The sequence below is a fragment of the Oncorhynchus gorbuscha genome, linkage group LG03 (genome assembly GCF_021184085.1).
Source record: "Oncorhynchus gorbuscha isolate QuinsamMale2020 ecotype Even-year linkage group LG03, OgorEven_v1.0, whole genome shotgun sequence".
In the NCBI taxonomy this organism is placed as follows: domain Eukaryota; kingdom Metazoa; phylum Chordata; class Actinopteri; order Salmoniformes; family Salmonidae; genus Oncorhynchus; species Oncorhynchus gorbuscha.
The window spans coordinates 29,117,547-29,140,944 of record NC_060175.1 but is presented as its reverse complement, the minus strand read 5'-3'; the positions used below and the strand labels follow the sequence as shown (position 1 = coordinate 29,140,944).

The window sequence follows — 23,398 nt, the reverse complement described above, 5'->3', positions numbered from 1 at the left end:
AAAAGAGGAACTGGCCTTGGAGAGAAGAAGGAAGTGCAGTTACATTGAGGAAGGATCAAAACATCAAAACTGGGTTGCCGTTTTTACAGACAAATTCAGGTGCATAGCGAAGGCGAAAGGCTTCGAGAAGCCTGGGATTTCTCTTCAAATTCTGATACAAAAGCTGGGATGAAGAACTGTCTATCTAATTTCAGTTTATTTAATGGCAGATATTGGAAATTTCACAGTAAAAAGGAAGACATTTTTATCAGACATATAAGTGCCATAAGCCCTCGACAAAGATCTTTACATCATCCGTAAATGAATCATGCAATATTGAATTTAAAGTTTGTGATTGAAATTGATTACTTTGGTATTGCATTGAGTGAGCGCTAGATACAACAGACTGTTTTGTGTGCGGGAGCTGAGGATCTCCACGACCAGTTAGCTCTGTGATCGGAGGTATTTAAATTCAAGGCAATCATTGTTATTGCACGAAATGTTTCCAGCTGGATACAATAAGGCCTGAAAAGTTTGTGTGTTCGCTGTTTTTGAACGACACATTTGACCGAGTTTATTTGATGTGGGCCAGTGCATAGTTAATTGTTAGGTTAGTTAAATTCGTACAACCATTGTTGCATATCTAACTAACGTGTAAAACAGAGGATTGCGAAAAAGACAAGTGTCATTTTGTTTATCAGAATTGTCTACATGACCTCCTGGTGGTGGCAGATTATAGCCTTTTACGGTCGTCTCTAAGCCTAGGGGCTAGATAGGGAATGAGTATATTTATTTTAAACACTTAATATTTTCGTGATAAAAATAAATAAACTGTCAAGATGAAACTCCTGGAGAATTCTAGTTTTGAAGCCATAAACACCAGACTCACCATTGAAACGGGGGACTGTCAGATAATAGGAAGGTAAGTTATCAACAGGTAGATGGTGCCAATAGCCCATTTGCTATGTAGACCTACAAATGAACAACATTTGCACAGAATTGGCCAACACTTCAATGGCTCGCTATGAAGATCTAACGTAACTAAACTGCTACACAGGAAATAGATTTTCAGCAACCACATAGTTTAAGTGTATGCATGATGTGATGAACCATGCTCTGTCTTTTCTCAGGATCGAGAGCTACTCTTGCAAGATGGCAGGCGAGGACAAGCAGATGTTCAAGCAGTTCTGTCAGGAGGGACTGCCTCATGTCCTGGAAGCCCTGTCCCCTCCACAGTCCTTAGGAATAAGCCCCAACAAGTAAGACTTCAGTCCACACTACACCATCACCATAGGAACTCAGAGGTCTATTCAGTAATGGAGAAAAATGGTCAGTGTTTTGTAAATGTAAATAATGAATGTAGAGATCACACTAAAGTAGATATATAACATAGTGAAAGTGAATTGAATATGTTCTAGTCATTAGATTTCTATCTGTATTATGTAATGCCCATGGCCTGGTCACATGAAGAATCCTGAAGTTCCTGTCAAGCACAGTTCAAATGACAAGAATGCACTACAAGTATGAATGAGTTTGGACTGAGCATGTTCATAACACTAACAAGTGTGTGTCTGTGGTTTTGTGCTGTGGTTGCAGGTTGAGCCAGAGTCAGAGTGGAGACGAGGGGGAAGGGCCTCTCTCTGACAAGTGCAGCAGGAAGACCCTCTTTTACCTGATCGCCACCCTCAACGAATCCTTCCGCCCCGACTATGACTTCAGCCGCACCAAGAGCCACGACTTTAGCAGAGAGCCCAGCGTTAACTGGGTGAGGATCTATTTAAAATCTCATACCTACACAACAGTACCTGTACCTGTACATGTCTCGCTTTGCTGTTATGAATTGCTTACACCTGAACCAGCATATTCTGCTGGTTTTGCATCGTGGCTTTCACTACACAGCAGCATGAGTTGATTGGGCTTGATATGCTGAGGCAGCTTGTACACAACCCAAAGCCTGTCTGGTCTTATATGGTATGAGACTGTAATCCATTACCTGGAGGACAAAAGGCTACAGAAGGGGACTAACATATTAACTCAAAAATGTAAAGTATAGCACACAGTGCTTGAAACTATATGTCTAGTCATGGACAGTCTTGGCTGAATTCTTACCTGTCGGGATATACACGGAAGTTATGCATTTTGTATGCCATTATTAACATAGTGTGTGACCTCAGGTGTTCAACGCGGTGAACAGTAGTCTGTCGGCGGCGGCTGGGGAGGATTATAGTCTGCTTCAGCCCCAGCTGTGGGAGGCCATCGACGCTGAGATCTGCCTGTCCGAGTGTGACATCTACAGGTGAGCAACGCCACTTTTTCTTAACGATAGAGAGGGTATTTTTGGTCCGGAGTTGGCAGAACTATTACTAGAAACTCTGGCACAAGCATCAGAGTGCTATAGGTGGAGCCACTACCATATTGCTTACACCCATCCAATCCTTTCAGGTATATGACAAGTGTCTTGGGGAGTGGTACTGTTTTCACAGAGCAATAATCCATTTTCTGTGTTATTTTGTTTTCCCTTGAGGGGAGGCATACATGCCATTTGTAAACCAGAATGTAAAGGCCGTATTGTTTTGGACGTTGCAGCTACAACCCAGACCTGGACTCTGACCCGTACGGAGAGGAGGGCAACATGTGGTCCTTCAACTACTTCTTCTACAACACGAGGCTGAAGAGGATCGTCTTCTTCACGTGCCGCTCGGTCAGGTAAGACTGAAGACTGAAAAACACATCACCACCGTTTTGAAAGTGCTCCACCTTGAAAAGTTGACTGCTGACTACACAATTATTTGGGATTGTATTAACAGTTTACATAGGAACAAAATAAAACATTACGTTTTTGAGTTGAACTATACCTTTTTAACTTCTAATGTCCATTTGACGTGTCGGTTATCTGGGTATGGTATTCTTTTATCTGAGTGGAAATCATCGGTTTATAATCTGTACATGGTTGGTCATAGACAATATAACTGCATACTGACAATATATTTTTTACATTTAATTGTACCTTTATTTAACTAGGCAAGTCAGTTAAGAACAAATTCCTATTTACAATGATGGCCTACCCCGGCCAAACTCTAACCCGAATGATGCTGGGCCAATTGTGCTCCGCTCTGAGACTCCCATTCACGGCCAGTTGTGATACAGCCTGGAATCAAACCAGGGTCAGTAGTGATGCCTCTAGCACTGAGATGCAGTGCCTTAGACCACTGCTTCACTCGGGAGCAATAAATACTTTGCTCAAAGCTAAATTGATACATGTATAAGTGTCCTAGGCAGTCATTCAAAATATTCAAAGAACCAGGGAAGGGATAGATATTAAGCTAGCCCCGTACTTGTACTTTTCATTCTGGGCCAGTAGAAAATGAGCCAGACCAGTGCCGTCTGAATGTTTACTGGCCAATGTCCAAAATACTTCTATGCCATCCCTGAAATAACTGCTTATACATTGACGTGGTCTATAGTGAGCAACATTTGCTTTTGTCCTCGTGTGTTAGTTTATTCATGGCCCCACGGGACTCTGGCATTGACAACGAACTGGACCTGGAGCTGGATGAAGATTGTTATGAGAACATGGATGAAGAGAGGTGAGGAGGACACAGCCTGGATTCTTCATAGAAAACCCTAAAATATGATCAAGCATGAAACTGTTTTTCTTTTAAGTTACAAAGGTATGTTGTATGTTGAATTAGTACTGTTCATGGATGCATCATTTGGGTCTGTCTAGTCCTTTAATCTAAACCATGTATTTTCTTGATCAGCAGGTATGGTGCCCTGTGTGCCCAGTGAAGTATCAGTCTCATACAGGACCAGACAGTATACTGGATGTCTGTCTGTACCCACATCACCATTTCTTTAACAACTCATCTTAAACTCATCATATTTCGTGTTGGGATTATACTTCAGTTTTTTTTCTTCTGACTATGTGTGGTGAACCTCGCTCTATTTTACTGCGGAAATCAGACTATGAGCTTGGAGATCTGTTACTCATGTTCAGATGAGGATTATTCCCATTTATTTGTGTTTATCATTTTAATTTTCCATCGCTACGTTCTCCTTACCTTGATTATCAGAAGCAAAAGCTTTGTTTGGTGTGTTTGACCTGGTATCGGAGCATGTCCTGGCACTCATTAATTTGCAACATATTTCACATTCTCTTTGCTGGTTTTGATAATGCATTAATTAAGCAAAGTTTTAGATTTTATTATGTTTTTCAAGCTTTACCATTCCAAAGTGTGAGCTGTTCTCATACCAAATTGCCACTCAAGGTTTATGTATCGGACCATTCTCTGACTGCATGCTTGAGCACATGTTTGAACACCAGGGGGCAGACTCAATTTAGGTTTCCTCCACTGTAGCTACATCCATAAAACTGAAGTTTGCAGTTGGCCAACCAATACTGTCACTTCAATCTCAGCTGATGGAAAAGTCATATAACAGCTTGAATTAGTCTGCCTCTTGGTGATGTTCTACCTTTCATACCAATGCTACTCAAGCCTGCAATTGTTTATTTGTTTTTATTTAGCGACAAGTGCAGTCTATAGTTTTATGGGTCAAGCCAGCAAATACGATTCTGCTGTATCTGTTCCAAAAGCACTCGAGAATCAAGACTAGATTCTGAATTCCATCGTGTGTTTTAAGGACTTATGTGACATGTGACTTCTCATATGTAGTACAAACTCTGCTTGTAGAGTATACTGTTTGAATGTACATATCTTGTATTTTAAGATAACTTAAAGCCTTTTTTATGTATTGCTTTAGTTGAAGCATTTTTTTTGTGTGTTTAGTTAGAGCAGTGCCCCCTGTGTGTGGCATTTTTAAATGTAATTTTAGACAGTCTCAAGACAAATCTAAAGTCTGATTTATAATTTCCACTGCAAAACCTCACTGTAGAGATCAGTGATGCCTATGGTCCAACTTTCCTGATCAAATGAAGCATGTACTGAATATACAATAATGCATTTGTGACTAATGGGTGGACTGAAGAGCAAGGATGCCTATTTAGGCTCAGTAGTGAGTGGTTGGTTAGTCGAATTTCAATGGTCACAGCTCCTGTATCAGTATTTTGGTTGTCTTATTGACTACCAGCTGGACAGTGTTGTGTATGTGGCATACGTCTTGCTCTTGCCTGGTTCTGTATAAGTAAAATGTGAAAGACTCATATCCTTCGTACATTAGGTACAAAATGGTAGAATGATACAGTAGGTATTGTAAAGTTTCATCTAGTCCCTTCTATGTGATGTATATCTATCTGCCTCTAGTGACATTGAAAGCACAAACCTATTCCTGAATTTGATTTCAAATGTCAACAACATCCAAAGTTATCAGCATATTGACAAACACTTTGCAGGCAGACATGTCTACAGTACACATTTTCTTGTTGATTATCTTTGTCGACAGAGCAGCTGTTTTAGACTTTCAACACTGATTTGTGTGAAAATGAGGTGGTTGTCATGGCAAGGACATGCAAGCTTATTGCCTCCGACTTCCGGATGATATGGTCCAATTACATTCTAAGAAGCGAGATAATATTGTTGCATCATTGGCACATTTATTTTAGTCTTGTGCTATTGACTGGCAGCTTACAAGACCTCATACTTGTGGTTTTATTTCACTAAACTTGTATCCATTTGATTTGTCACCATGTATAATAAAGGTCTTGACTAAAACTGCCTCGCTTCCCTGTTTTTATTACACTGATTAAATAATGTAGATGTCAAAATAATTACACAAACTTGGGTGAGATTAGTTTTCCTTTCAAAATTGGTGTAATCCAACCAGTACACGGTTTGGGACTAGCTAGATCAGTACTATAAATTGTGAATAGTAGCAATAATCACATCTTTAATATGAATTGGTCATAACCTCTGTCCTTGTATGCTACTCTTGATAATAATCAGGTCGCCTGTACATCCTAGTATTAATCAAAGCTGAATCAAGCTCTGTGGGTTTGTAGTTTTAAATAATATTTATATAACCCTGAAAACAGAAATAGAGATGGGTAATGAACAAGTGAGTTACAATCTCCAACGACAAAGTTTGGTCTTATTTCAAAAAAATATTTATTGGCAAACCGTTTGAAGGATTTATTTTTACTGGAAAATGACAATACTTTTACATAAGTACATCCTCCAACCTAAGAAAAACAAATGTAGTGTACTTTCTTTTGCATCATATATAAATATATATAAAAAAGTATTTAAAGTCTCACGATCTATGGCATAGTGAAGTAGGATCTGAGATCTATTTAGGGTTAGTGAACTGCATGCAGGCATCACGACTAACACCACATATTACTGTGTAATGTATGTGATGCCCTTGTTCAGTTCAACAGATACTAAACAGTCTCACCATTATATGGGTGTTTAAAGTACACTACAGCACTGTATCCTTCAGGATCTAACCCACTGCACTATATACTATAGACATTAATTCACACTTGAGGTCATGACTACACTTGTCTTGGGATCTAGGACACCACGCTGAACTATCACTGAATCACAGCTCACTATAAACCTGGATCATCACACCATACGTAATAAATGAGGGTAGCTTAATTCTTTGGTAAAGAAAAGCTTGGTGAACTTCTGATAGGGATATAAGAGAGGGGAGAGGGTCTACAACAAACTGTGGTTATGAAAACAAGGCACTTTAATGGTTGAAACGATCCAGATTTGTCACTCAAATATGTAAACAACAGTACACACAAACAAAGGCACAAAATGTGCTTCAAGTATTCTAGGATTTTGTCAAGTTCAGAGGCATCAGGTATCAGTCCTGTCAGATATATACTGAACAAAAATATAAACGCAACATGTAAAGAAGATCACATGTTTCATGTGCACAATTGGCCCAGCATCGTCCTGGTTTGGCCGTGGTCGGCTGTCATTGTAAATAACAATTTGTCCTTAATTGACTTGCCTAGTTAAATAAAGGTTACAGTTCATGAGCTGAAATAAAAGATCCCAGACATTTTCCATAAGACAAAATGCTTTTCTCAAATCTTGTGCACAAATTTGTTTACATTCCTGTTGGTGAGCATTTCTCCTGTGTGTCATATCAAGAAGCTGATTAAACAGCATGATGATAACACAGGTGCACCTGCTGCTGAGGACAATAAAATGTAGTTTTGTCACACAACGCCACAGATGTACAATTGGCATGCTGACTGCAGGAATGTCCAACAGAGCTGTTGCCAGAGATAAAATGTTCATTTCTCTACCATAAGCCACCTCCAAAGTAATTTTAGAACATTTGGCAGTATGTCTAACCGGCCTCAGAACCGCAGACCTCATGTAACCATGCCAGCCCAGGGCCGCCACATCCGGTGTCTGTAATTAAGCTCTTTTGTGGAGAAAACCTAATTTTGATTGGCTGGGCCTGGCTCCGCAGTGGGCTCCTCCTGCGCCCCTGCCCAGTCATGTGAAATCCATAGATTTGGGACAAATTAAATTATTTCAGTTGACTGATTTCCTTCTATGAACTGTAACTCAGTAAAATCTTTGAAATTGTTGTGTTTACATTTTTGTTCAGTATACAGCTTCAATTTAGTGTTCCCAACAGAGTTGCTCACAATCAGAAATGGGTCAAATTACTGCTTCCAGCAAAAAGGGAATACTGCTAGACAGTCTGCTTCTATATGGGGCAAGGGATCCCGAGGACTGTTTTCATCTGTTATTCCCATTGAGTCAACAAAACAATGTCCATTGGTTAAAGCACAATAGTTGGGTAGCTTTTGAAAAGCGCTTTTCTTGAGGTTACACTGCAGTGTGGAAATAACTGCATTGGACCCTTGACAAGCAGATATACATCTAACTCAAAGGAGGCGTCTGTTACACGTGGCCGGGAGATCCAGTAGTTAGTCGTTACTGCTTTGCCTAACCGCAATGTCACTACCTAAACAAATACATGCTTCATGACACCAAACTATATAATACATTTGGTAACAATTTGGGTTTAAGGGCCCTGCATAACACGTTCACAACTTCAACATCTATACATGCTAATGTCTAACAACAGATTAACAAAGCTTTGACTGCTTTGATACCAAACTGCAGTTAGGCATTAGCATAAGAGGTTTACTTTGGGAATATGTAATTCCATATGACTATGTTATGTTTCTTAAGTGTCAGGCAGGTAGGAAAAAACCCTGCATTACCAGTAGTCCCTCTATGGAGATGATACTGCTCTACTTGCATCACTGGGACAGACATTTTTATTTTTATTCTAGAAACAGCCTGTGTCCTTAGTATCTTCTGTGTAGTTGGGGACCACTTGGTCAGTGCAGTTCCTGGGGTTGAGGTGCATGTTGGGAGGTGTTGTGTTATTGGAACAGTTCAGCCACGGGTGGAGCAGCAATTCTGAGGCCTCCAGTCTCTCTGAGGGAGCTTTACGCAGCATACAGCACACCAGCGACTTAGCCCGCACCGAGAGCGACTCTGGCACTGTGAAGGTCCCCCGGCGGATCTTACTAAAGAGAGCGGCAGGTTCCACATCCTGGAACGGGTAGCGACCCACCAGCATGGTGTACAGCACCACGCCCAGGCTCCAGACATCAGCAGCCTTCCCTGAGTACGAGTGGTGCGAGTTGAGGATCTCTGGGCCCACGTAGGCCGGGCAGCCGTGCTTGTCCGTAAGAGAGTCGTCGTCCCCGTGGAGCAGACAGGAGTCTTCCAGGTTCTGAAGAACAAGTTTGGTCCTGAAAGGAAGGAAAACCAGAGAGAGAGAGTCATCATCATACCCCCATGGTGCGACATGTTTTCTGCTTTGTGTTATTCATCGATGGTGCACTGGGTCATATGCATAATACACCTTACATAACTCTGTCTGGAATGACACCTGTGTTTACGGGGTGGGAGAAATATAGCCCTAGTCATATGACATAGCTGTTATGATGGTGTGATAAAGGCATCATGAGGAACTTTAGTGCCATTTTGACAGTTTCTTAACTAAATTGCCTTCTTTAGCAGTGACATAATGCAACTGAACTTAGTCCACATATGCCTGGCTGATGTGTCTCAAGTAAACATTTAGATGACGAATTTGGGCCACGTCTCAGTCACTACTGTAAGTCAATCCAACCTGCAAAAAGAACATCCAATGACCATGTTGCTCAGCTAAAATGTAAAGTTAATTAAGTTAAGGGGCAACCAGATTCATTGGTTCCTGAAGAATATAACATCCCATCAGAACCCAAAATAATAGCCTGTTTTACTCCAATGATAGTAAACAAAGTCAATATAAACAAACACTGTAAAGCCTCAAAATATGGTTAAAACTAGAATATTTATACAATATACGGTCAGTCGTTACATGTATTAATCACTCAGCTTTTTACTGAAACGGGTGAGGAGGAGTTTTGTTATCGTTTCAACTGCTGATTGCCACTTTAAAAGAAGCGCATAAACTACTAACCTCTGCTGGTCTACGAAGACAAACTTGCGCAGCTTGAGGTCGCGCAGGACCACCCCATGCTCGTGACAGTGTGCCACCGCCACCGCCATCTGGCGGAAGAGAAGCACTGCCTCCTCCTCCTGGAGCCGCTTGCATGTGCGCACGAACGAGTGCATGTCGCCGTAGTTGCGCTGAAAGAAGACAAAGACGCTGTGCTCGCCTGTTATCACCTCGGCGATGCGGCAAATGTTGTCGTGGGGCAGCAGTCGGGCGTAGGGGGCGGTGAACTCCTGGTACCGCCTCATAGAGAACACCTGGTAGTGGAGATGGGGTAGAGTTAGGTTAGAGGTCATAGTTCATAAGGTCATGGTCAAATTACAAACTATATGAATGTCTTCTCCTGAAGGAAATGTACCCACTCGAGTGAACTCGTTGTCAAACAAAGTCACACCAAAAGGATATGTGCATAGGTCAACCTCACTGTAAGCCAAGGTTTCCCAAACTTTGCCCTGGGGCCCTACGTTTTGGTTTTCGGCAAAAGCCAAAAATGTGCACCCAGGGAGACCCCAGGACCAAGTTTGGGAAACCCTGCTATAAGCCAGTAGTGACAATTAAATGACTTGACTAAGCCAACACAGCATGCTCATTGCGCACGCCACGCCATTACTGGAACCACACACCCCCACAAGGAAGGTCCGCCACCCCCCCCCCCCTCCAAACACATAAGCCATGGGAAAAAGAATACATATTATTACAGGAAATTAACTGTAAAACTGCTCCATTTTCCCCTCAGCCTCATAGCAAAATGTGTAGAATATTATTAGATTAGCTATACAATTGCACATGTTTCTGTATGTCCATAGCAAAATGTGTAGAATTGCATGAAGTTGGCTGTGACACCCCCCCTCCCAAAAAAAACATAGATATATGGTGCATTCGATAAGTATTCAGACCCCTTGACTTTTTCCACATTTTGTTACGTTATTGCCTTATTCTAAAATGGATAATATTGTTTTTCCCCCCTCATCAATTTACACACAATACTCCATAATGACAAAGCAAAACAGGTTTAGACATTTTGCAAATGTATTTAAAATATAAAACTGATTTCACATTTACATAAGTATTCAAATCAAATCAAATTTTATTTGTCACATACACATGGTTGGCAGCTGTTAATGCGAGTGTAGCGAAATGCTTGTGCTTCTAGTTCCGACAATGCAGTAATAACCAACGAGTAATCTAACCTAACAATTCCAAAACGACTACCTTATACACACAAGTGTAAAGGGATAAAGAATATGTACATAAAGATATATGAATGAGTGATGGTACAGAACGGCATAGGCAAGATGCAGTAGATGGTATCGAGTACAGTATATACATATGAGATGAGTAATGTAGGTTATGTAAACAAAGTGGTATAGTTTAAAGTGGCTAGTGATATATGTATTACATAAAGATGCAGTAGATGATATAGAGTGCAGTATATACATATACATATGAGATGAGTAATGTAGGGTATGTAAACATTATGTTAAGTAGCATGGTTTAAAGTGGCTAGTGATATATTTTTACATCAATTTCCATCAATTTCCATGATTAAAGTGGCTGGAGTTGAGTCAGCGTGTTAGCAGCAGCCACTCAATGTTAGTGGTGGCTGTTTAACAGTCTGATGGCCTTGAGATAGAAGCTGTTTTTCAGTCTCTTGGTCCCTGCTTTGATACACCTGTACTGACCTCGCCTTCTGGATGATAGCGGGATGAACAGGCAGTGGCTCGGGTGGTTGTTGTCCTTGATGATCTTTATGGCCTTCCTGTGACATCGGGTGGTGTAGGTGTCCTGGAGGGCAGGTAGTTTGCCCCCGGTGATGCGTTGTGCAGACCTCACTACCCTCTGGAGAGCCTTACGGTTGTGGGCGGAACAATTGCCATAGCAGCCGGTGATACAGCCCGACAGGATGCTCTCGATTGTGCATCTGTAGAAGTTTGTGAGTGCTTTTGGTGACAAGCCAAATTTCTTCAGCCTCCTGAGGTTGAAGAGGAGCTGCTGCGCCTTCTTCACGACGCTGTCTGTGTGGGTGGACCAATTCAGTTTGTCCGTGATGTGTACACCGAGGAACTTAAAACTTACTACCCTCTCCACTACTGTCCCGTCGATGTGGATAGGGGGGTGCTCCCTCTGCTGTTTCCTGAAGTCCAAAATCATCTCCTTTGTTTTGTCGACGTTGAGTGTGAGGTTATTTTCCTGACACCACACTCCGAGGGCCCTCACATCAAGCCTTCCACTCTAGTGTCGTCCGCAAACTTGATGATTGAGTTGGAGGCATGCATGGCCATGCAGTCGTGGGTGAACAGGAAGTACAGGAGAGGGCTCAGAACGCACCCTTGTGGGGCCCCAGTGTTGATGATTAGCGGGGTGGAGATGTTGTTACCTACCCTCACCACCTGGGGGCGGCCCGTCAGGAAGTCCAGTACCCAGTTGCACAGGGCGAGGTCGAGACCCAGGGTCTCGAGCTTGATGACGAGCTTGGAGGGTCCTGTGGTGTTAAATGCTGAGCTGTAGTCGATGAACAGCATTCAGACCCTTTACTGGGTACTTTGTTGAAGCACCTTTGGCAGTGATTGCAGCCTCGAGTCTTCTTGGGTATGGCGCTATAAGCTTGACACACCTGTATATGGGGAGTTTCTCCCATTCTTCTCTGCAGATCCTCTCAAGCTGTCAGGTTGGATGGGGAGAGTTTCTGCACAGTTATTTTCAAGTCTCTCCAGAGATCTTTGATAGGGTTCAAGTCCAGGCTCTGGCTGGTCCACTCAAGGACATTCAGAGTCTTGTCCCGAAGCCACTCCTGCCTTGTCTTGGCTGTTTGCTTAGGGTCATTGTACTGTTTGAAGATGAACCCTCGCCCCAGTCTGAGGTCCTGGAGCAGGTTTTCATCAAGGATCTCTCTGTACTTTGCGATGTTCATCTTTGCCTCGATCCTGACTAGTCTCCCAGTCCCTGCCGCTGAAAAACATCCCCACAGCATGATGCTGCCACCACCATGTTTCACTGTAGGGATGTTGCCTGTTTCCCTCCAGATGTGACACTTGGCATTCAGGCCAGAGTTCAATCTTGGTTTTATCAGGCCAGAGAATCGTGCCTCTTGGCAAACTCCAAGAGAGCTGTCATGTCCCTTTTACTGAGGAGTGGCTACCATAAAAGGCCTGATTGGTGGAGTGCTGCAGTGATGGTTGTCCTTCTGGAAGGTTCTACCATCTCCCATTCCAAAATCATGGCCATAAATGTGGAGTTGGTACCCCTTTTGCTGCTATAACAGCATCCATTCTTTCCACTAGATGTTGGAACATTGCTGCATGGACTTGCTTCCATTCAGCCACAAGAGCATTAGTGAGGTTGGGCAGTGATGCTGGTGATTAGGCCTGGCTCGCAGTCAGCATTCCAATTCATCCCAGGGATTCAATAGGGTTGAGGTCAGGGCTCTGTGCAGGCCGGTTAAGTTCTTCCACCAACCATTTCTGTATGGACCTTGCTTTGTGCACGGGGGTTTGTCATGCTGAAACAGGAAAGGGCCTTCCCCAAACTGTTGCCACAAAGTTGGAAGCACAGAATTTAGAAGGTCATTGTATGCTGTGCTGTTAAGATTTCCCTTCACTGGAGCTAAGGGGCCTGAAAAACAGCCCCAGACGATTATTACGCCTCCTCCAAACTTTACTGGCAGGTAGTGTTCTCCTGGTATCCACCAAATCCAGATTTCTCCGTCAGACTGCCAGATGGTGAAGCATGATTCATCACTCCAGAGAATGCATTTCCACTGCTCCAGAGTCCAATAGCGGTGACCTTTACACCACTACAGCCGACGCTTGGCATTGCACATGGTGATCTTAGGGTTGTGTGCCGCTGCTTGGCCATGGGAACCTATTTTATGACGCTCCTGACAAACAGTTATTGTGTTGATGTAGCTTCCAGAGGCAGTTTGGAAAATCGGTATTGAGTGATACAACCAATGACAGACATGATTTATAAAAAAAAAAATGTTTACATGCTACATGCTTCAGCACTCCCGTTCTGTGAGCTTGTGTGGTCTTCCACTTTGCGGCTGAGATTTGCTCCTAGATTTGCTCCTAGACATGTCCACTTCACAATAACAGCACTTACAGTTGACCGGGCAGCTCTAGCAGAGTAGAAATTTGCCGTACTGACTTGTTGGAAAGGTGGCATGCTATGACGGTACCACGTTGAAAGTCACTGAGCTCTTCAGTAGGGGCCATTCTACTGCCAATGTTTGTCTATGGAGATCACATGGCTGTGTGATTGATTTTATACACTTGTCAGCAACGGGTGTGGCTGAAATAGCCGAATCCTTTAATTTGAAGGCATGTCGACAGTGTATACACTGAACAAATATATATAAATACAACTATTTCAATTATTTTACTGAGTTACAGTTCATATAAGGAAATTAATTAATTAGGTCCTCATCTATGGTTTTCACGTGACTGGGCAGGGGCGCAACCATGGGTGGGCCTGGGAGGGCATAGGCTAACCCACTTGGGAGCCAGGCCCACCAACTAGGGAGCCAGGCCCAGCCAATCAGAATGAGTTTTTCCCCACAAAAGGGCTCTATTACAGACAGAAATACTCCTCGGTTTCATCAGCTGTCCGGGTGGCTGGTCTCAGACGATCCCGCAGGTGAAGAAGCCGGATGTGGAGGTCCCGGGCTGGCGTGGTTACACATGGTCTGCGGTTGTGAGGCCGGTTGAACCTACTGCCAAATTCTCCCAAAAGACATGGGTGGCGGCTTATGGTAGAGAAATTAACATTAAATTCTCTGCCAACAGCTCTGGTGGATATTCCTGCAGTCAGCATCCCTCAAAACTTGAGACATCTGTGGAATTGTGTTGTGTGACAAAACTGCACATTTTAGAGTGGCCTTTTATAGTCCCCAGTACAAGGTGAGCCTGTAATGATCATGCTGTTTAACCAGCTTCTTGATATACCACCCCTGTCAGGTGGATGGATTATCTTGGCAAAGGAGAAATGCTCACTAACAGATGTAAACAAATTTGTGCACAACGTTTTAGAGAAAGAAGCTTTTTGTGCATATGGAACATTTCTGGGATCATTAATGCAGCTTATGAAACACTTTATATATTGTGTTTAATTTTTTTGTTCAGAGCACGCACACGCACGCACACACACACACACACACACACACACACACACACACACACACACACACACACACACACACACACACACACACACACACACACACACACACACACACACACACACACACACACACACACACACACACACACACAGTACAAAACATTAGGAACACCTTCCTAATATATAGTTGCGCCACCTTTGCCCTCAAGACAGCATCAATTTGTTGGGGCATGGACTCTACAAGGGATCAAAAGCATTCCACAGGGATGCTGGCCTACAGTTGTGTCAATTGGCTGGATGTCATTTGGGTGGTGAGCCATTCTTTATACACATGGGAAACTGTTGAGCGTGAAAAACCCAGCAGCATTGCCGCTCTTGCCACACTCAAACCTTTGTGTCTGGCACCTACTACCATACCCCGTTCAAAGGCACCCTCTGAATGGCACACATACACATTCCATATCTCTATTGTCTCAAGGTTTAAAAATCTTTCTTTAACCCGTCTCCTTCCCTTCAACTACACTGATTGAAGTCGATTTAACAGGTGACATTAGTAAGATATCATATATTTTACCTGGTCAGGCTGTCATGGAAAGAGTTCCTCATGTTTTTTACACTCAGTGTATATTGGGTGTTGGGGGCCCTAGCACAGACCTTGCAGGAAACTGCAGTACACCACTGCACTCAATGCTTGTTATATTTAACCTTTAGCTAGGCAAGTCAGTTAACAAATTCTTATTTACAATGACGGCCTACCACAGCCAAACACGGACGATGCTGGGCCAATTATGCGCTGCCCTATGGGACTCCCAATCATGGCCTGATGTGATACAGTCTGGATTCAAACCAGGGACTATAGTGACACCTATGGCACTGAGATGCAGTGCCTTAGACTGTTGCACCACTCGGGAGCCATACTGTGATGGAGCAGGCTATAATACATACCTTGCAGGTGTACTCCTGCTCCGTAACCCTGTGGAAGGCCCTGTAGGTCTCTGTCCCCTCTGTGGGTTCTAGCAGGACGTAGGGCCCAATGCAGGACACACAGTGCTGGTCGGAGTCTGGGCTGTGGCTCAGGGGCCTTAGGCAGGGGGCCAGGCCAGGGGAGGAGGGTGAAAGGCTCAGCCGAGGACGCTTGCATTTCAGGGCTTCCGTGTCATCCTGAGGGTCGTCAAGCTCCAGCCGCTTCAGCCGCAGGGGACGAGTAGGCGCCGGGGCGGGCGAGGAGATGTTCACACTCATCTGAAAGTCACATAAGTTGTTTTAGTATGTTTCATTGAGCTATGCCTAGGATGTGACTAAACCACAGATTGGATACACTGAAAATGCATGTTACACAAAGACAACATTTCAAATGCATAGTGATAGAACTAGCTAGAAGAACTTGGTGTCTGTAAATCCTATTTTTAGTGCACACACACACACGCACACGCACACGCACACACGCACGCACACACACACACACACACACACACACACACACACACACACACACACACACACACACACACACACACACACACACACACACACACACACACACACACAATGCATCTGTGACAAGGGGAACTTGAATAGCAGACATGTGAATCATATCTACCATTAAACAGTGCCAAATAATAGGTTAAAAAGAGCTTGGATGACGCCATGGAGTCTGGACTGATGAGCAGTGTTGCCTGTAATAGGTTATGCATTACTCAAATTACAGTCTGTCTCTTTCGAAATGTGGCTGTGACTCAGTGAGTCATTCACAGCCACCCAAATAAGATCATGGGCGAACGTCATGAAAGTGACGTCAGGTTTCCATTAGATTGCTCTAATGCCGCGTTCAAAACAACTGGGAAACCGGAAATATCCGACTTCCAAGCGTTCAAGACAACTGGGAACTCTAAAATAACGACCTCGCGACAGGGAAAATCTTTTGAATATTCACCCAACTCGGAATTCCAAGTCGGAATCTGGGGCATCTTTATAGAGCACCGACTTTCTGAAGATCAGAGGTCTTGAGTTGACCTAGTTTTTTCCGAGTTCAGTAGTTTTGAAAGCATCAAATAACGCCAGAGGTTCAGGTAAAAGATTATGATAAATTGGCATTAAAAACACGAGAGGTCACATGGGGGGGTCATGTTATTAGTCAAAATAAATATTTGTTGAACCGGGTGAAAAGGGTCAGACAGTGCGCAATTCCGAGAAACAGTGTGCGCGAGGGGGATACAATGTTGCGATAGACATACTCCGGCTGCGAGGAGTGGTAGGTCGTGACTTGTAGGAAGAGTTGCACCATCACTTTCTAAAGTTTAACCTTGTTGTTTCACAACATTGGCCTGCCTACACGTTAAAAATCAATGAATTATCAATGCGAGTCGGGACTTCAAGCAACCCCTTCAATTGTAGCCTAATGATAAAAACATGGTTACTTTGAGGTTGGGCGAAAAATATGAACAACTGTTACCTTGGCCGTGGAAGACAAAGGGGTCCGCTCTTCAAAAGAGAACAATGGTATGGTAACTCCAGCTTCGTGTGTAGTGCTTTGCTTGTCAAGAAACACGAAATGTGCAGTAAACTCAGCAAAAACACATGCGGTGTAGAGGAAACCAGAGGTTGGAGAGCTTCAGACAAAAGTTATTCTTCCTTTATAAAATAAATAGCGTAGTGGTTCAAGGGACTCTTTAACTTAAACAGTTACAAATGAGATATGTATGCATAATAGTTCAAATTACATTTCGTTGGTTCTTGCTCAGGATGTCTGTTCACTTAAAGCCAAAGCAGAATATGTATGAAAGTCATTGACACATTTAACCGGTTATTTCGCTTTGAAGTGTGGCGGCAACACCGCCTGTGTTGTTGGTACAGATGCTTTTGTCCTTATTCCCGCTGTGTGGCAGCGACTTGTGTATCCAACGTTTTTCCTTGCGATGACAGGTTTTCTAAAACGGAGGTTATTAGAAAACCTTAGAAACTTTTTAAAAACAGAGAAAACACAAACCTTTAAAGTTGTTTAAAGGCTCTTGCACAATAATGGAAAAAAAAGAGCAAACTCATCCAAAGTATGGAACCTCGTATAATAAATAATTATTGGTCAAAGTGTATAGGCTACACGTTCCCTTATTTGGTCACTTGCGTAGTAATCCCTGTCAATTGAGTCCCTAAAAAGTAGATTTCTAATCAGACGTGCCCCCACCGACTGCCCGTCTGATTGAGAATAGACCAGAGAGCGCAGTGGCTTCAAATATCCTTTCTGTTACAGCAGTGAAGTTGATAATGCTCAACTGAGCATGATTGCAACATCGTAGCTCCACCTCCTGGTTTGACGACATCGGCGGGTGAACCTCGCAATCGTCACTCGGGCAGTTTACATATGGAACAAAATAATCGTAGAACAAGGTGTATTGCATGTCATTGGCTATATAGTAATTATTTCACAAAATCAAAATTTGCTCTGACCACACGTTTTCTAAACAATCGTGTCCACATGCCAGAGTTGGTACATGTCATTTAATTTGTCCAAAAGGACATTGGGAATGTTATTTAATAACAGAAAACATGTCACTATAAACCCAACTATATGTTGGACAGGGTTTGCCACACCCCTCCTATGACTCAATAGCAGTAATGGTATTGCACCATTTCTCACAATGCATGCTCTCTGGATGGCATGCACATGGGATGGGTTATTATGGGTTATAAAATTTCTGTTTGATGTTGCAACCATGGAAAAGGAGAGAAATGAATTTGAAAATTAGAAGAGCATTATCGTTAGCTACACATTGCAAGTATCAGGAAAAGATTGCCTAACATTGATGACAAAGCTCCAAAAGGATGGAAATGAAGTGGGCAAGGCCTTTTGTTCAGCTATTGATATAACGTTCCCCGGTATGCATCACTTACACACACACAGAGGAGCATTTCACATTATTCATGTCAATGTTCATTAGTTCTACACATACAGCTTTTAATGGCCTGAGCTTGTGCTTGAGTTGCACATGTGAAAAATAATTGATAAATGTTCCCTTCAAAGTCATGTCTTTGTGTGACCAAAGAGAGGATGTACTGCTTCGGTACTGGTGTGGAGTCAGATGGTGTGTGTGTTTGTGTGTGGGCGTATGTGTGTAAGTGTGTGTAAGCATGTGGGTGAGGGCAGCTTCCTGTGCCTGTGCCATGGTGATTTCTAGACAGCCCTATGAGTGGGAGTCAGAAATCATTTTTGCCTTAAAATGGAAACATTTCAGCCGCACACACAGTGCTGCATTACTGCTAGAGACATTGCCTGAGGCTACAGCTGTGAAATTGTCAGTCTTCGCAATGTAACTTGACAGCACTAAATATCCCTAAATATTCTCTGGGAGCATTTCTCCCCCTGCCTGCCTGCTGCCTCAATCTCCCTACATTAACTCTGCCCTCTGAGAGTCACAGTCTGTATCAACACTGACATGGAAGGATATGAAACACCATCATTTGTGTTGGGAACATAGCAGTCTGTGAATAGTGCAATGATAAACCAACAACTGTCTTAGTCCAATAAATAGCAGTTTGTGAATAGTGCAGTGGTGTGGCCTGATGTTGGAGTCATGTAGACATGGCTGTCTTGGTAACCTATTATACAAAATGTCATGACGACTGGAGGCAATGGGGCTGCTTGTCAAGTGGGTATTAGCTCCAGCCATGTCTTTTCAAGAGATTGCTATCATAACTGATAGGGGGCCACCACTACTGGGTTTGGAGGTCACTTGCTGTCCATCCATGTCAGTCGCATAGGTGAGGGGGCTAGCTAGGAATTAGCCTAGTTTACAAAGAGGCTATAGCTTATATGTCTGTGGGTAATTGGATTAGCAATGCTTCTAGGGGTTTCAGTGGCTCCTTTGGAGTTTGGCCCTTCAACTATCAGACCACAGAGAGCAGTACAGTGAAGTCCCTGGCATTCACAACAGACAGACGCTTCCAGAAATCAGGTCTGTTCCCACTACTGTAATCGTGATTCAGTCAGTGGAAAGAAAAGGGCGAGTTTGGGGTATTTCATCATCACGCAGCTTTTGTGGTGGATGGTTCTCTGTTAGGGAAAACATTGGCAGGACTTCTTAACTGCGGCCAGGAAAATAAATAACAGCAGAGCCAACCATAGTTGGCCTGGCCTCGCTCTGGCACAGCCAGAGCATTGCAGGAGATTACGAAAGCAGAAATTCCATTGTAGCGACAGGTCCTTTTTGCATAAACAAGTTAGACAGTGGTGTTCTTCTTAGGCAGGCAGTACCTGCTGCTCTGACTGTGCTCCTGTTTTCAGGCTTGTTTCCTGTCATACCCATGGTATACGGTCTAATATACCATGGCCGTCAGCCAATCAGCATTCAGGACTCGAACCACTCAGTTTATAAGAGGCTGCCAATCTGCTGCTGCGCCTTACGGTCTTTCCTGAGGCCACCCCCCAACTCTCTGAGTGATCTCTTCATTTTTTAACATGTTTTTTCACCTTTATTTAACTAGGCAAGTCAGTTAAGAACAAATTCTTATTTTCAATGACGACCTAGGAACAGTGGGTTAACTGCCTGTTCAGGGGCAGAACGACAGATTTGTACCTTGTCAGCTCGGGGGTTGCAACCTTCCGGTTACTAGTCCAACACTCTAACCACTACGCTACCCTGCCGCCCCTACCCAGTCCTTTTTTGTATTGGGACCTATTCAGCCCTGTTGACTGTAACTACCTGTGCTTTAACCTTCTCATTCGACACTGAGATCTAATGAGCTGGGAAAGATGGCACCGACAGACATGGCAGCTCAGCTTCTAGCTCCTAAGCAACTTTGTAATATTTTAGATTTTTTTGTGTGTTATTTCTTACAATATTAGCCCAGAATGTTTTTTTTGTGTTATTGCAGCCGGAAATCACTTTTGGATATCAGAGTGGTGGAATTCACCAGCATTATGACCAGGAATACGACTTTCCCCAATTGGATCCTTTGTTCGCACCCCCCCAGGGCAATTGAACTTATCACAGAGGCTGCTCCAAGACGCCACCACAAGCATTTCGCTACACCCACAATAACATCTGCTAAAATAATGCCACTTTAATAATGTTTACACATCTTACATTACTCATATCATATATGTGGTATTTTATACCATCTATTGCACCTTGCCGATCGGCCATCCATATATTTGAATGTACATATTTTCATTCACCCGTTTAGATTTGTGTGTATTAGGTAGTTGTTGGGAATTGTTAGATGACCTATTAGATATTACTGCACTGTCGGAACTATAAGCACAAGCATTTTGCTACACTCGCGTTAACATCTGCTAACCATGTGTATGTGACCAATAAAATTTGATTTGCTTTGAGATCTAATCTCTTTACAGATCAGAAGTCGTAGGTGTCGGGTTACATTACGACTGTCCTTTAAGACTTCTTACTGCTGACTGTGGTACAGTGGAGCAGCTCCACAAAACATAGCAGGGCTGTGGGTGTTTGTATATTGTGTAGGGAGGCACAGTTTGTGTATTTCAGTTTGTTTCTAATGGGTCATTAATGTCTAATCAGGAAGGAGGGGCCCTGCCCTTTGAGGAAGCTATAAATCCCCAAGGCCTCCCCTCATCACCGGTCCCTATTGATTTCTTTATTCGAGCTCAGTGACGAGAGAGTTGTGATTTCAGTCCTTTGTGCCTACTGTATTACCTGCACATTACATTTAATGGCAGTTCAAACCATTTCTAAAGAGTGACACATTCTTAAATGCTGTCGTGTTAGCACAGTCTCAAGTCAGAGCCTATACCGTTTGAAATAGATTTCATGAACCTTACACAACCCATCTTTATATATTGTCCCCTAAACAAATCGTCAGAGACATTTGATCGTTTTAAACCTACGCCCTCATGTAGTTTTGGCTAACAGCTGTTCTGGGTATTGACAGAATTGAATGCTTCTGTCTGGTGGGAGCTTAGTGTCTGCTAACACTTGAAGGAAGGAGGAAGGCTTAAGGGCACTGCCACCTCTGGCTAATCCACAATCCATTATATATTGTAGTGTGCTGCTGCCTGTGGAGCTACTTGGTCAGTCACATTAATGTCAAACACCAGTCAGTGCTAGCAACCAGAGCCTCCGCTAACAGCCATCCATTGTATGGACTGTGTTTCACCAGGAATGGTCATGCTTCTCTTGACCTGTTCTTTTTTGAATAGGTTAACATCTATGCAATGCTAGTGCACACAACCAATACAGTAGTAAACCCAATCTCAAGGCCACTCAGAGGTTACCATATTACACAGGATCCTGTCTCATCTGTGGCCCCGGAAGCGTCCCAGACTGCTAAGACCGTTGCACAGTTGGTGTGCACTCTACTCCTCTGAAAGGATCAGGTTGGTTGGCGGTTTGACATGTGGCGTAGTCGGACGCTGAGTGTGTGTGTGTGTGTGTGTGTGTGTGTGTGTGTGTGTGTGTGTGTGTGTGTGTGTGTGTGTGTGTGTGTGTGTGTGTGTGTGTGTGTGTGTGTGTGTAAAGGGAATTGGACCCCTTTATCGACCAGGGCTTCCCAGTGCCTACTGGCCCAGTTGCTTAGATTCCCTCTCCCTCGAGTGTCTTCTGGAATTTACTGCACATCCTAGAAGCCTGCCTCAACACTCAACATTCTGCCTCTGTGTAGCCTGTGAATGTCAATATGGGGGAAACAGAAGATGGTCAAGGGTTTTAACGATTTAACGACAGTTTTAACGTCAAGGGTTTTAACGATTTAACGACAGTTTTAACGTCAAGGGTTTTAATGATTTTAGCTACAGGTGGTGTAGCATAGCTTAATTTAAAGGATTGTGAGAAAAACCCAAGCGAGTTCAACTCAATCACTCACATTGGTAGCATAGCATGACACCCAATTACCTATTACAGGGACTTCCCTATTCCTTCCCCTTGTTTGTTTATTTCAGAAGAAATGTGAGGGATTACTTAACTCACAAACAAAGTGGAAAATGCTGAGTTGAGTGGTTCTTGTGAAAGATTTCTCAATAAGATGTCACATCCCTAACAATGCAATAAATATTCTGAAGTAATGACCATGAAGGAAACTGAAAGTCAGAAAGTTTTGCTTCAGTCTCTCCAAGCTATTGGCAAGTTTCTTGGCTTAGCTGGGTATTTTAGCCTGGTATTTTAGCTGGGTATTTCTTGGTTAATAAAGACTAACTTGCTGAGAATGGCACTGGAGGGAATAACGCCTGTTTTACTGGCTCCAGACCAATTGTGGTATTTTGTGTATTTTTTTGTTGCCCTGAACTGTTTTTGTACATAAAGTTTCTTCCATCTGTGACCGAAAAGAGCTTCTGGACATCAGAACAGCTATCACTAACCTCAATTTGGACGAGGACTTCAACTTCAATGAGTTGGAATTGAATGACATATTGATTATCTCGGACCAGGCTCAAATCCCAACACTCAAAGAAGGAGGAGACGGCCCTATAGATGCCGGCGTGCGGGATGTCTGACGAGACTATGTCAGAGAGTGGATATTCCACCTCTACATTCCATTCTATTGGCGTACGTGCAATCACTGGAGAATAAACTGGATGACTATCCTATCAATGTGTTCTGAAGAACTGTAATGTCCTATGTTTCTCAGAGTCATGGCTGAACAAGGACCTGGTAAATATAAATCTAGCTGTTTTTCTATCCATCGGCAGGACAGAGCAGCGGTGTCGGGAAGCTCAAGGGAGGGTGTGTGTGTGTCTCTTTGTTAATCACAGCTGGTGTCTGATCTCTAATATTGAGGAAGTCTCGAGGTTCTGCTCGCTTGAGTTAGAATACCTCATGATAAGCTGTAGACCATTCTATTTATCAAGAGAGACATTTCATCTATATTTTTCGTAGCTGTCTATTTA

General features: G+C 43.1%; 2 protein-coding genes across 5 annotated transcripts; one reads left to right on the top strand and one right to left on the bottom strand.

Annotated features, from left to right (window-relative positions):
• Positions 1 to 3,786, top strand: LOC124030531 (repressor of RNA polymerase III transcription MAF1 homolog). 4 transcript variants are annotated; one of them, XR_006837983.1, is made up of 7 exons: positions 1 to 901; positions 1,110 to 1,238; positions 1,576 to 1,744; positions 2,154 to 2,275; positions 2,566 to 2,685; positions 3,477 to 3,650; positions 3,744 to 3,786. XR_006837983.1 is itself a non-coding variant. In XM_046341841.1 (7 exons), the coding sequence occupies exons 1-7, from the start codon at positions 819 to 821 to the stop codon at positions 3,766 to 3,768; spliced, it is 738 nt and encodes a 245-aa protein (XP_046197797.1). In that variant the 5' UTR covers positions 1 to 818; the 3' UTR covers positions 3,769 to 3,784. The 4 variants fall into 4 exon arrangements, 2 of the variants coding, with proteins under 2 accessions (XP_046197797.1, XP_046197792.1); XR_006837984.1 differs by having other exon boundaries at positions 3,741 to 3,764; XM_046341841.1 differs by having other exon boundaries at positions 3,477 to 3,566; positions 3,744 to 3,784.
• A 2,236-nt stretch (positions 3,787 to 6,022) lies between these two features.
• Positions 6,023 to 17,803, bottom strand: LOC124030521 (tribbles homolog 2-like). The gene is made up of 4 exons (XM_046341831.1): positions 17,000 to 17,803; positions 15,493 to 15,789; positions 9,394 to 9,686; positions 6,023 to 8,677 (listed from the first exon to the last, which is right to left on the bottom strand). Exons 2-4 carry the CDS (start codon positions 15,787 to 15,789, stop codon positions 8,206 to 8,208), a joined length of 1,062 nt encoding a protein of 353 aa, XP_046197787.1. The 5' UTR covers positions 17,000 to 17,803; the 3' UTR covers positions 6,023 to 8,205.
• Positions 17,804 to 23,398: the final 5,595 nt, after the last annotated feature.